The 14,913-nt window shown below is 37.3% G+C and overlaps 1 protein-coding gene across 3 annotated transcripts; it reads right to left on the reverse strand.

Annotated features, from left to right (window-relative positions):
• Nucleotides 1–1,842: 1,842 nt before the first annotated feature.
• LOC107791644 (tyrosyl-DNA phosphodiesterase 1) lies at nucleotides 1,843–11,576 on the reverse strand. 3 transcript variants are annotated; one of them, XM_016613739.2, is made up of 16 exons: nucleotides 11,289–11,576; nucleotides 9,859–10,044; nucleotides 9,044–9,310; nucleotides 8,752–8,916; nucleotides 7,429–7,489; nucleotides 6,976–7,052; nucleotides 6,632–6,889; nucleotides 6,141–6,230; nucleotides 5,287–5,421; nucleotides 4,990–5,139; nucleotides 4,513–4,616; nucleotides 3,240–3,293; nucleotides 3,047–3,137; nucleotides 2,543–2,620; nucleotides 2,315–2,453; nucleotides 1,843–2,229 (listed from the first exon to the last, which is right to left on the reverse strand). In XM_016613739.2, the coding sequence occupies exons 1-16, from the start codon at nucleotides 11,310–11,312 to the stop codon at nucleotides 2,132–2,134; spliced, it is 1,977 nt and encodes a 658-aa protein (XP_016469225.1). In that variant the 5' UTR covers nucleotides 11,313–11,576; the 3' UTR covers nucleotides 1,843–2,131. The 3 variants fall into 3 exon arrangements, with proteins under 3 accessions (XP_016469225.1, XP_016469226.1, XP_016469227.1); XM_016613740.2 differs by lacking the exon at nucleotides 8,752–8,916 and having other exon boundaries at nucleotides 11,289–11,569; XM_016613741.2 differs by lacking the exon at nucleotides 9,859–10,044 and having other exon boundaries at nucleotides 11,289–11,457.
• Nucleotides 11,577–14,913: the final 3,337 nt, after the last annotated feature.

A 14,913-nucleotide genomic window follows, 5' to 3' on the forward strand; every position in this document is an offset into this window, starting at 1 on the left:
TTCAGTTATTACAACAAGTTTACGTTTATTAGGACCCGTGCATGGTGGCCAACCTCAATATCATATTCTCTCTGTTTCTTTTTTTTTTTTAATGCATTTTTTTTTTCTTTTTTGATTTTATGTTGTAGGCGCTGGCTAACTGTGGAAAAAATATTTTCACAAATAAAAAAAAGATATTTCGGCGCACAAGGTATCCTGCATCGCACCCCTAGAGGTCTGATGTAGACGGTCTATCCTAATGCAAGCATTAGTGGTTGTTTTTACGGCTCGAACACGTAGAGCCCGTTTGGGTTAGCTGATTGTAAATAGCTGATAAACTTGAAACGCTAAAAAGTATTTTTAAGTGTTGAAACTAATTTTTTAAACAAGCATTTACGTGTTTGGATAGATGTATTGAAACTGATAATTGATTAAAGAAATACTGATAAACTGTTCTATTATAAAAAATAACTAAAATACCCTAAAAACTTTACAAAAGATTATAAATTTAAAAGTTTCTTTATAAAGAAAAGCGTGAACAATGAATATAGAATGATGAAAAAGTTAAAAAATATTATTTTTTTTCCTTTTTTGATTTTATGTTGTATGCGCTAGCTAATGGTGTAAAAAATATTTTCACAAATAAAAAAAAGGATATCCTGGTAACAAAGCATCCTGCATCGCACCCTAGAGGTCTGATGTAGACGGTCTATCCTAATGCAAGTATTACTGGCTGTTTTCACGGCTCAAACATGTGACAGATAGATCAATATGGAGACAACTCTACCGTCACAGATAACAAAGTAATAAATCCTTTGTTTTTCATCTTCTTCCAACCTCCCTTTCAGTTGATCTCTCTCCTGTTTAGTTTTTCTATCAACTTCTCTTTTAGTTGATCGCTTTTTTCTTTGACTTTGAACAGTGTTCAAGTAGATCCCTGGCTTCTTCAACTTCTTTGATCCTACATTATAATTTACTTTTGCAACTTCAGTCGCGTATGCATGAAGTTGATGTTAAAGTGGCTTGCAAATTTTTATACACGGCATCTATGGCATAAACAACGGTCCCAAAATTGACTATTTGTGCACTTTACTCGGTTGATGAAGACCGGTCAAAAAGCCGAATCGGCAGGCTTCTAAATTAACAAGCTTCTGAAAAATTGGTGCATACATACCTTAGATAAATCTCACATCGAAAAAGGAGGAAGAGTGAAACCATATACAAGATAAAGCACAAGTTCACATAATAATTGGTATGTGTCCTTTTGCACTCAATGATGGATTAACTCGAGAGATAAATCCGTGAGGTTTGTTAGGAGTTAGGCCAATATGAATAATACGTGCCGTGAGCTTGAATTATAACATAGTTTAAGATTTTTTACACTGTCAATGACTTTTCATCTATAATTAATGCTCAGAAACTTACATGTATTTAACTTATAAGTGACCAAATTGTGTAAACATTTTTTATACCTACATGGCTCGTTTGGTACGAGTGATAAGGGATAATTAATCCCGCGATTAAATTTAAGATGAGTTTATCCCACGTTTGGTTGGGATAAAATCATAGTATAACTAATCCCGGGATAACTAATCATGGGATAACTTGTTTTCCAACCAAACGACCCCTCAGAGTATAGAACTTAAACTTTCTTATATTCGAGTCCAGCTTAAATCAGCTGAGTAAAGGCTCAAATCAGCTGAGCAAAGGCTCAGGGACTCACCTTAAAAGATGCAAATAACAAAAGCAGTTCTCAAAATATGATTGCATTGGAGAAGATAGGTTGCATTCCTAGGTAATTTCAAGGATAAGAAAACATGGGAGTAATAGCTAGAAGCCTAGAACAAAAAGAACAAGGCAGGGTGGGGAAAACACATCAGCTGTATATGGAAAACTAGCTGATAAATGGCACTCACATTCTAAAGATTCATGCCTAATAATATATACAGAAGCAAGGACTCTAATTGAGTGTCAACCGACGAAGAGCTCATCAACTGTCTACAGAAAATCAGCTCATAATGGTGCTACCAACATTCTAAAAGATTCGTATCGCAGAATATATACGGAAAAAGCAAGGACTCTAATCTAGTGTCAATTGATAATTAAATCATTAAACTTATCACCTAACACAATAATCCCATCATCGAGAATATCATGAGTCTTGGTTGGTGTATAGCTTCACTTGTCTTGGCCAAACTTGGCCATACACGTCTTTCTTGGTATAACGACGATCCCATGACCAAGGGATATCTGCATTTAACAAAAAATGTGGTGAGCTTGATGTTGTAGCGGAGCAGCATATAATGGGATTCTAATAGAAAAGCAGAGCTAAGACCTTCAGGATAATATGGTTTTGGAGGAAGCTCGTAAGGCACAGGCAACTTTATTACTTCGGCAGAATCATCGTTTTCCTTTCCTTTCCAAGCCAGAGTTACCAGCTTTATTCTTTTCCCTTCGTGCATACTAGTTTCGTCCTGTAAATTCAAAGAATCAAAAGCCGGACGATACATATCAAGCTAATAAAGCATAAATATAACACGAAAAACCTAGATTATAGTTGTACCTCTGATGGATAACCATTATCTGTACAAGAAAATCCACAGCCACGTTTAACAGAAGATGACAAAAAGAGCACGCCTAGCTGTCAAGGGCAGCAATAAGTTACAATCACAGAGTCATTTTTGCAACCTCAACTCAAGATGAAATTAAAGGATAAACAAGATATCAATATTAATCCATGAAAACTATCACCAAAAAAAAGATATGATTCAACTTTAGGGGAAATGCGTAAAGGGGGAATTTCTCCACGTGTCCACATACATTGCAGTGGTTTATAGCGCTAGGACTGATTAAAATGCACATGAGGAGGGCCATCGATAAAAAAAGGGCAAAAGTGGTTCTTAATGGAAAGTGCATTCATATTGGCAAAGTATAACGGTAGACAAAAGTAAGCAATAGTCGATAGTTCAGGTGCAAGTTTGGAACTTTTTACTAATTACGTATCATCGATATCTATTTCAGTTCGTCTCTTGAATGCTTATAGCCTCTCAGAGAGAGAGAAAAATACCTCGTAGGAACGAATCATCAACTGAGAATTATTTTTCTGAAGACTTCCCCAGGCAGCTTTGCTGAGATTTGACGAAGTAAGCAATAACCACCTGTTTTATCAGAGAAAGAAAACGAACATTAACAAAAGCAATCATGTAACATTGAAGGCTACTGGAGAAATCAAATCTCCAAGCAGAGTTCAGGAGTCATACGCTAATGATTGACCATTGTAGCGTAGAAACGTCTTGATATGAGGCATTGCACGACTGAAGCATTAGAAGAACAAAAGGTAAGTGTCCTTTCTCCAGAAAATCAATGAAAGCAAGAGCCAAAATCCTGCCTATTCATTCTGTTAATGTACTTGGTACTGGAATAGACGTAAACAGATTTTTTGGAATTTTATGAGTGTGATTATGCAAGTACATCAGCATTTCCACTAGAACCATTGATCCTACAGCAGCTTCGCAATGATCCTCGTCCGTGCGTTGTTATGTTACTCAAACATTGGACAACTACCACATAATTTTACAAGATATATTGTATGAGTTTATAATAGTCCCCTAGCAATTTATTTCGCAACGCATACAGCCGAAGTACGTAAAAGTAGAGACAAGGTTACAAAAGGTTATGCTAGTGCGACTGCTTTCATTGCCACCTATTAAATAGTTATGTATAAATAGTCCTAGTCCTATATTTAGTAGGAGTAGAATATGTCCTAGTCCCATATGTAGTAGGAGTAGAATATGTATTATATATAGGGCTCATTGTATCATTGTTAATAAAAAAAGATAGATTTTTCTCCCGTGCATTCTCACACCACCACAAGAGAACATCCACAACTATAAACGCTCTTTCACCACTGCCACCACTTTGCTCCCACCAATCCCAGTCATCTCTCATCATCATGATTTTACTTTTTTTTTTTCATAATACAACCAAGAAAAGACATTCATTTAATCTATAACGTAGAACAAGAACAGGTTCAATTGGTAGTACCAGATCAGATTTATTTTAACTAGTAAATTTTGACGTGAAATTTACATTAATACAGGCCCAACAAACGGAAATGAGCAAAAACAGTTTTGACAATGTTTTAGGTTGAAAATATTTCCCATTTTGGCTCCACTAAACGGTCTCAAGGAGCTCTCCGATGTAGTAATGACAGCTTCAGTCAATTACATGCTCTTAAAATGACTAGTATAAGATGTTTGGCAAGCCCGAAACCTTAGGCCAGGTCATTAAAAAGAAAAAAGAAGAGAACTCGTGATAATTCAAGTATGCAATTACTTAACAAGGCTATGCCTGATTTTCTCTCACTCTGAGACCTAAGTGATTACTCAGCAAAATTATAGAGGTCGAAGCTTTGAAGGATGCATCCATAGGTTTAGGAATTTAATAGAGAAATGCACGGGCTTCAAAGGGATTCTAGAATATTGTATTGAAACTTGTATTTAGAAAATTCAAAACTTTGTAAGGACATTATACCAACGACCAGTGTGGCTAGCCTTCCATCTAGCCCAATACTTCTTCAGAAATTGTTTCTCCACATTCTTTAATGGGCTTGGAACGGCATTTCCAGCTGCGTATCCCTACACGATGAAGCAAGATGCACTAAAATTCATGATACATAAATGAAAGGAGGAGTTAGGTCTCACCTCTGAAACTCAGTAAGTATCTAAAATAGCAAGCAAATGGAGGCATGCACTATAAACTCCGGTTTAACTTGTCAGGTATTTCAATCACATCTATTGCAAATTTCAACTGAATAATAAAGACAAGTTTATAGGTATGGTTTTAAGTCCCACCAATAGGCTGTGCATTTTCCTCTATATAAACAGGTCAAAAATCTCAAGATATGAGGACACCAAAAGAATTAAAGGGACCATATAACTTATGTTTGACATCCATAGTCAAGTTAGTGATGCCAGTAATAGTCTAACAAGAAGACTTGTTCAATATTACCTCCAAAGAACATCTAACATCTTCGACATTGGGCCATACTATCAACGGCTCCCCAATGCCCAGAGGTTTTTTATCTTCTGAAACTCCAGCCGACATTGAAGAGGCGAGCTCCGCCATCCATTTCTCATCCAAAGAACCTAGGGAGGAGAACTGCAGGAGGCAATAGATGAATCACATAAATTGTATGAAAGAGTAGAATGCAGAAAGAGATTTTGTATTTGATAATGCAGGTGCAATATAGAAATAAACATCTGATGAAAGAATCATTGGAGCTGAATGGAATGCAAATACAAATACCTGGTAAATAAGAGGAGATTTCTGAAATTCTTTGCTAAAAGTACATTCCTGAAGAATAGTACGTAACTTCATATGACCCCACTTCTTCAAACTAGGACCTGAATGATATCCAGGCACAGATGCAATTAGCCTAACCTGGAATTGAAGAAACGACGACTTCAAGGTCACGTTATCACATTGCACCTTAAATGGTACAACAAACAGTTTCCCAGCCACCTTCTTAAGAATGCCAAGCAACGATTTACACTTCTTGTCACCTCCGCCCCGACATGGAAACAAGAATCTTAAACGGAGAATCAGCCACTACGATAACTAGTGAAAGAGAACATAGCACCCAGTTACAAAGGCCTTCCTTTCCTATTTTCACACATGTTAAAGCAAACTTTTTCACCAAACAATGACACGCTAGCTTCAAAATGTGAATATGAAGTGCCATGTTTGTCAGCTTTAAAGGGCAGCCCAGTGACAAAGCATCCCGCATTCACACAGGATCCGAGGAAGGGCCGCACCCCAAGGGGGTGATGTAGACAGCCTACCCTAATACAAGCATTAGCGGCTGCTTCCACGGCTAGAACCCGTGACCTATAGGTCACACGGAGACAACTTTACCGTTGTTCCAAGGTTCCCCTTCATGTTTGTCAGCTCTATTTTGCTTTTCTTTCTTTCTTTTTCTCCTTTTTAGTGGTGAGGCTGCCTATGAGCTGTAAATGAGAAGAGAGCTGACAGTAAAGAAATGAATATTTATGCCCTGGGGGTCGGTAAAACCTCAGGCACCACAGCATCTGAATACAGAATCAGCACATGAAGTATGAGCAGAAAGGAGATAAAGTTCCATTAAAGAAACGAGCAAATACCGCTGCACTACTGTAATCAAATCTTTTGAAGAACAAGGAATTGATCTTGCAGCTTCCAAAGGCTGGTATGTTAGCAGTAAATTCTGGCCACTGCAAATTTTAACAGAATTAAACAACGTCAAGGAAAAAGGAAATACTCCGACAGAAGAGGGTGAGTTAAAAAGTATGGAAAAAACTAAATCTCATCAGAATGCAGACACCAGGAAAGTGTGAAGCTTCTTGGTCCTGATTTATTGCATAACAAGGTAGAGTTCCCTCTGAAATAGCATGTTATGCAGCATTAACAGATACATATAGTCATAGCTTTCCACATAGAATGAAACACTTAATTTCTTTATTGCCAAAAAAAAAGTGTACTTCTGCATATATAAATAGGCCATCAAGTTTAAGAAACCAAAAGGACTAAAAGCAGGGGAGACTACAAATAAAGATTAAAAGTTGTTCGATGCAATGGAAAGTAATTCTTCATCAGGGTTTGAATTCATCTGTACCTTTAACGCACTTAGATAATCAACCAAATCATTTTCAAATCCCCCATCCTTGCCCAAATTGTTTTGATCCTTCCATGGGAAATCTTGCATCCATAATCCCTGGCTTTTGTTATTCCAATCAACATAGATCAAGTTTGCAGTATGCACAATAACTCTAACTCCTGTTGGATACACAAGAATCATGGCTTTTGAATGATGTGTTCCATATGCAATTGGTAAAGAAGGTTTGTGCAGAACCCAATTTGCGGGCTTGCTTCTCTGTAAAGGAAAACGATAATGAAGTCAAAAATTTCATCTAAGAGAAGCTCCAACGACATCAGATTCTCATAACTTAAAATTTTAACCTTCATGTGCTCCATGACACCATCACCTTCTCCATGAATGATGAGAACATTGGGAATCCGTTTAAGAGCTGGACATGCTGCATTAGAAAGGACCGGGAGAAAAAGATTAACATACTTCATAAAGCAAATAAACTTATACAGAGTATTTAACAATCAATGGCAACCACAAATAAGCACACATAAATACATTTAATGAGACATTTATAAGACTGCATGCAAGTGAACTTTGTGGTAATGTAAACAAGTGAAATTCACAACAGAAAAGTTTGAAAGGGAAAAAGACTGGAGAGTTTCATCAGCAATAGCTGTAAACTTGGACAGAATTAGTATGCTAGGAAACCACTTCATCTAACAACCCAACGTCAAAACGCGTAAATAAAAGGAGAAACAGACAATGGGACAAGACAAGAAACAAGAAAACAAACGAAAAGGCAAAAAATTGACAGAACATACCAGAAAGTAGCCAATCCATATCCACCATGTAATTCGAAAGGATAGCTACAAGCACATTCCCCTGCGATGAAATACAGAATGAAAGTCAAGCCACCAACACAAAACATAGACATTATCCAACAGTTACAGGCTCACATAAAGGGTTCATCAGTTATCATATTGGTACAACAACAACAACAACAAAAACGACCTAGTGAAATCCCACTAGTGGAGTCTGGGGACGGTAGTGTGTACGCAGACCTTACCCCTACCCCGAAGGAGTAGAGAGGCTGTTTCCGAAAGACCCTCGGCTCAAGAAGACAAAAAGACAAAAGGAGACAATATCAGTAACACCACAGAAATAATATGAAAAATATGAACAACATGAAATCAAGAAGAAAGATAGAAAGCAAAAGCGAAATAGTATCCCTACCAAACTAGTCTCACAAAGTTATGACATAAGGCAAGACTCAACTACCTCCTAACCTACATACAACCCTAATACTCGACCTCCACATGTTCCTATCAAGTGTCATGTCCTCGAAAATCTGAAGCCTCGCCATATCCCGCCTAATCACCTCCCCCCAATACTTCTTAAGCCGCCCTCTACCTTTTCTCGTGCCCTCCACAACCAGTCGTTCACACCTCCTTATCGGAGCATCTGGGCTTCTCCTCTAAACATGCCCGAACCATCTGAGCCTCGCTTCCCGCATCTTGTCATCAATAGGAGCCACGCATACCTTATCCCGAATATAAGTTATCATATTGGTAGTGTAAAGAAAATAGACCACCTTGGGCCTAAATCAACCCGAAAAGCTAGATCATGAGATGAGTATTGTCTAATACCATAAAAGAAGACATCAACGCCCATTCCCTCAACCAACGTGGGACATTCTAACACTTCTGCACGTTTTCGACTGGACAGCTGGAGCGTGGAAAATATAACATGGAGGCCCAACTCAATCTTAAAGCTAGCTCATGAGGTGAGGATTGTCAAAAACCATATAAGGAGACAACCTATTAACTCAACCTTAAAGCTAGCTCATGAGGTGAGGATTGTCAAAAAACATATAAGGAGACAACAGTCTATTCCCTCAACCAAAGTCTTCACTGCCATATAATTCCTATAAACTTTGTCTGTAGAAAAGAATTAATAAATACATAAAAGACTCTAAGACTCAAAAAGGAAAGAAGCTAGAATCATCAGTTCATGCAATTCAGAGGCGAACTTGATATCGCATCTGTTTTCACCCCTTTACTAATTCGTGAACACTAATGCACCCAAGGACCAACATCTCATGCAAACAGAACCAATCACACAACAACCATAATGCATAACTCTACCTGAATAACATCATTAATAGAAACGGCCTCGGTATTTGCCCATGCTGGAAGCTCACGCACTCTCATTAATTTGAATGTGAGCGGTAACTTATGCTTCGGAACCCTAAACTGGCGTATGGCCTCAACAGAGCTTTCTGTTTCTTGGCCATTGTTGTGCAGCATATTCTGGATACGAAAGACATGCTTTAACAAGTAAAATTAATTGAAACTTTCTTCATAAATATTTTTTCCGACACGTACTAGTGAACTCTGCCTACTCAGAGACAAAATGAGGAAAGAAAGAAACCCATACCTTTTCTGAAGCTTCCTCTTGACAGACTTCTCGAGCTTTCTTCTTACCATGCATCTGACCTTTGTCGGTAATACTTTCTTCACTGAAAGGCCTTTTTTGTTTGTTGATTGTTGAAGTTTCATCCTTAGGAACTGTGCTAACATACTTAAATAGGTAATGGCCCGGTATCAACTCTATGACATCACCACTTTCAATTTTCCACCTCTCTCCAGACAAAAGCTTCTTTCTCTCACCCTTTAATCTTATAACAACGGGATTCGTTCCTTCCTACAATCCATTCTCCATGTTTAGTCCAAAGAAAAGACTTCAATAGAAAATTAAAAAGTAAGAAACTTACGTACTTTTACATTAATAATTTGAAAAGCAATCACACTGTGAATAGAACTCATGCATTTAAGCAATGTATACATGAATTTAGGCGTCACGACTTTAAAAAACTGCCACCAACCCACCGAATCACTCTGTATACAATCCTAGGAAACTTAGCAGCACATTCACCATTACAACTGCAGACTCAAACAAGATATTATCAAGAATCCTAGTATCCACAAGTTACAAACAGATAATTCATAATAAACACAAGAGCAACACACACTCCTGTGTGTTTGTGTACACACACATAAATGTATGTATGTATGTATGTATTAACTATGATGAATCATCCAAATATTGAATTCAACCTGAATAGAGTTAATGGACATATCCGACCTAACTACTTTGAGATTGAGGCATTGTTGATTGATTGATTGATAAATGAAAAAATACATGAATAGTATTTGAATATGGACGTGAAGGAAAATTAGTTAGAAAAGTACCACGAGGACATCAGTGGAGCCAGTGGAGGTGGCAGTGACAGTAAGATGCTTGCGGCTCAGCCGTTTATCAGTAACTGGAATGCAATCGCGGCCCACCCAATTAAACCCTTCTAGAAGTGGAATCTTAGGTATGGAACTTTTCTCATCCTCTTCCAAATTATCACTTAGAGGCACCAAAAATCCAACCTTTGGAACCAAACATAAAACAAAATCAATGTGAGAACTAGAAAAATACAAAAAACTAAGGTTGTGTTTGGTATGACGGAAAATGTTCTCAAGGAAAATAAGCCATTTCCTGGTGTTTGGATGCCATAAAATATTTTCCAGAGATAAAAGTTTCCACCAAAAGATGGAAATATCTTTCCTCACTTTTGGGCAGAAGTATCTTTTCCTTCACAATAATCTCAACTCTTAACTATATATCACTGCTTTAACCAACAATTAGACATTATTACAATCTTTAATACTTAAAACTCTCATTGAACACCATCCAGTTTGCTAATAGTATTCTCAATCTTTAATAAATATTTTTTTCCAAAAAATATTTTCCGCTCTCATTCTCCTCACACCAAACATAACCTAAAATAAAATAAAGCCATGCTACTAATATACAGAGTTTAAGTTTTATGCACTGTAAGTGCAGTAGCGGAGCCAGAATTTTCACTAAGGGGTGTCAAAATTTAAAGAAGTAAATACACAAAGAAGTCAATAGGTTCAATACATAGTATATATACATAAAAAAATATTTTTTACCTATTTAAACAGTGTATTTCTCTGCAAAAGGGGTGTCAGTAGACACCCCTAGGAGCTATGTAGCTCCGCCATTGTGTCTGTGTAAAGATTTTATACACTATCAGTGTTACTTTAAGGGCCTCCCTAACCGGTGAAAAGTGGTGGGTGTCCACTAACGGCCAACCCTGGCTCGGCTCCAATAACACAATTTCGGGAGGAGTTGGTAGTTGGGGGTTTTCCGCGTTACTGTTCCAATGTTCAGAAGGACGAATGCTACTAGGGGAGTGCAGAAAAGAACAGCTTAAGATGGAAGAGTGAATGCTGTTGAGCCTAGAGCTCGGGAAGCTCTAAAAGTAAGTTCAAGTCGGTCACTTTAAGTTAATTACAGGTAAATCTTTCGTCAAACAGTAGTTGTTAAGCTGGTAAATACAATAACTAATAACTAACCGATTATCAAAGGTCAAAATCCACTGATAGTGCAAAATATCTTTACATTGTCTGTGTACAAAACTTAAACCCCTAATATATATGACACCAACTTAGTTGAGGAATGTTTATTCTGGATTGTAGCATAATTGTAATTTAGAGAATCACTAGCTTTAGACAAATTTAAATTTTTTTGTTAAAGCAAACAAATTATTTAGTACTACTAAAATGAAATGGAATTTTTGGAATGAATTGTTTAATAGAGAAATTACCTGAACCTGACAAGATGTGGACATTGAATTGTAAGGTGTTAAAGAAAGGCCAAGAAATTATTTTGGGGTTTGTGGAAATGCAGTAAGGAAGATTTTTGGGGTGGCAGCGATGTAGCAGTTGGTTTTTTACCGTTCGGTGCCGCCAGCTTCCCCTACTGAAAATACAATTGCAAACGAGGGCAAGAAGCATGTACAGTACTGTTTTTTTCTGATTATTTTACGTTACTTTTTGAGTTCTCTCTCTCTCTTTTGGTTTCATTTTTGGTGTTCTGCCTTTGAATACTTCTCGTCATGATTTAAATTATACTATATACTATAGCACAATTATTTGATCTATTATAATAAGTTATTATTATTTACAACTTTTAGTTTAGGTATCTAAATGTAAAACTGAGACAAAGTTTAAGGAACTGCATATGTATTTAGCCTTGATAAAAATCATTTCCATTTCCTTCGGCTGTGACTAAAAGTCTACTTTACCTATATTTCCCTCAAATATGAGGTAACAATATAAATTTAAACTACAATTATATCGTTTAATAATTATTAAGTTTTGTAACTTTTGGAGCTGGTTGACAATCGTTTAGCAAGTCTCTCTCGCTCTTTAATAGACATCGTACGGTTCTTGGTCATCATCCTTTGGTTGCTTGACCGGGATAGAGCCCACACTTCGTTAAACTTTTTAAGATTTAAAAGCACAAGGATAAAAAATGTACTTGTCAATTGATTGAGGTTAATGTACTTAACTAGATATTATAAGTGCCAAAATAAAAATCTATCAATAATTTAGGGACTAGTAGTGCAACCTTTAATATTTGAAAGTATATGTACATGTGTGTATATATACACACACTCTTTATATGTATGATGATTATGTGTCATGTCGGCGTATATGTAGAGGCGGATGCACACTATGGGTTAAGGGGTCACATGCACCCCAAAACTTCAGCAAAAACTCCATGTGTACTTGCAAATGTCTTCAAGAAATAGTTAAATATATGCATAAGTCCTCGTACAAAAAATTTCTGAGCAATGATAAATTTGTATTGAATGTCATAGTGGCCCGGCGACCGTCAAATCCTGGGTCCGCCTCTGCATATATGTGAGCAGTAGATTTATTTTGAGTCAGATTCAGATCGATCAAAGATGAAAGAAAGTCAGTGGACTTTATTAGCAGAGTTATATTGTAACTCTATTTCCTATGTAATATATTCTAACTAGGTTGTACAGTAGGAGTTTTACTATATTTAGAGTTCTTCTTGGCTTCAGTAGCCCTCTATTGTAACGTGTATATAAGCATATATTGTGCCTATGGAGAATAACGAATAGTGGAGGTTTCACTGCAATTCTTTTGCTTCAGTTTTTACATGGCATCAGAGCCTTGTTGGCTAAACATCTAGAATAATGTTCAAGCATCAACAAGGCTTAAAAGGAGAAGAGTTGAAATCGATTGGTTTCAGTTCACCATTTTATCCTCATGCCTCGGACAATCCCGGGATATTACTTACCTCATGTCTGCTTGATGGAACAGATTATGCAACATGGTGTAAAGCCATGAAAAACGCTCGAAGATCCAAAAACAAGTTGGGTTTTGTGAATGGTTCAATCACAAAGTCGAAGGATGGAACTCTAGAGGCGAACTCATGGGAGAGGTGCAATTTTAATTATCATATCATGGATATTCAATTCACTGGACAAAGGTTTACACAGTAGCATAGCATATGCTGAAACTACAAGAGAAGTTTGGGTAGATCTAGAGGAACGTTTCTTCCAAGGGAAGGCTCTAAAAATTTACCAAATCAAAAGGGATATCAGTTTTCTCGTACAAGATGGACAAACAGTGCTTGCCTACTACACCAAATTAAAGGCGCTATGGGACGAGCTAAAGGACCTCGACCCGCTGCCTGAATGCAATTGTGAAGCAAAAGATGACCACCAATGCATACAAGAAGAGGAATGAGTTTACTAGTTCCTCATGGGCCTTGATTCAAGGCTCTATGATTCAGTGAAATCGCAGATCCTTAATGTTGAGCCAATGGTGAACTTAAGGAAGGAATATTCCATGGTCGTCAGGGAAGAAGGCCAGCATAATGTTGACTTACAGAGGGAGATAAAGCACGAAGGTTCAGCTTTCTACACGGCTGGAAATACCAATACCTTGTTTGGATAGAGTGGAACAAAGGAGAACGTGCGTTCCAGGTGCAGCCACTGCCAGAAAATAGGCCACGATAGGAGTCAATGTTATGAAATTATTGGGGATCCACCTACCTAGAATACACGTAGATCTGGAGCAAGAAGCAACAACAAAGGGCGTCCAAACTTAGGGGGAGTTATTGGACGAGCATCTCATGCAACAGCTATGCACAACGCCAACAATAATCAATTTGAAGGTCACATAGGGCTGACGATGGATCAAGTCAAGCAGTTGTTTACTCTATTCAAGCAGAAGGAACAACAAGAGGACAATACAGTTCAAATAAGTGGAAAGCTAATTCATAATTCTTGGTTAATCGACAGTGGAGCATCTCACCACATGACACCATTTAAATAATTATTGAATGATCTTCATGAGTTAAAGGTATTAGTGCTAATCATGATGCCCAACGGAGAGAAGTTAAAGGCATACCAAGCAGGGAGCGTCAGATCAAACACTATAACCTTATATGAAGTGTTGTTTTGCCTAGTTTTGCCTGAAACTTAATTTCTGTACATAAGTTGGCAAAGGAAAGTAAACGTATAATAATCTTTGAAGCCTTTAATTGTTTGATACAGGACTACACACTGAGAAGGCAGATTGGACAGGGTAAACTTGCCATTGGAGTCTATTATTTAGAGAGCATGGTGCAAGGTTGCAGTCTAGTTGTCATTCCAAGCAAGGATGAAGACCTTTGGCATGCAAGATTGGGGCATCCATCATATGGAAGCATGGTTCAATTGTCTAGTTTACTTGATGTTAGATTCAATAAAAAATCTTCTTTCCCTTGTGATATTTGTTATAGGGCAAAACAAACTAGAATGCCATTTGCTGATAGTAGTAAAAAAAAGACTAGACCATTGCTTTGATGCACTGTGACTTACGGGAAAGATATAAAACCCCTTCTTTATTTGGAGCACATTATTTTCTCACCATACTGGATGAATATAGTTGAGGGATATAGGTCTACCTTCTTAAAGAAAAGAGTGAAACGTACAAAGTGATCAAAATTTTTTGTGCGACGGTTGAGAATCAATTCAACTTAAAGGTACAAAGAGTTAGAAGCGACAACGGCATGGAATTCATAGGGGCTGTTACAAGCATATTATAGGGAAAAGGGAATAATTAGTGAAACATCTTGTGTAGGAACACATCAACAAAATGAAAAAGTTGAAAGAAAACATCGCCACATAATGAATGTAGCAAGGGCCTTACGGATTCAAGCAAATCTGTCATTGATTTTTGTGGGAGATCGCGTGCTACTGCTGCTCATTTAATAAATAGAACTCCCACAAAGGCAAGCTCACATAAAACACCATATGAGTTATTGTTTAACAAGTCACCAAACTATAATCATTTAAGAACTCTAGGATACATATGCTATGTTAGACCAAGTCATGGACAGAAAGACAAGTTTGGCGAAAGAGCAAT

The sequence above is a fragment of the Nicotiana tabacum genome, chromosome 21 (genome assembly GCF_000715075.1).
Source record: "Nicotiana tabacum cultivar K326 chromosome 21, ASM71507v2, whole genome shotgun sequence".
In the NCBI taxonomy this organism is placed as follows: Eukaryota; Viridiplantae; Streptophyta; class Magnoliopsida; order Solanales; family Solanaceae; genus Nicotiana; species Nicotiana tabacum.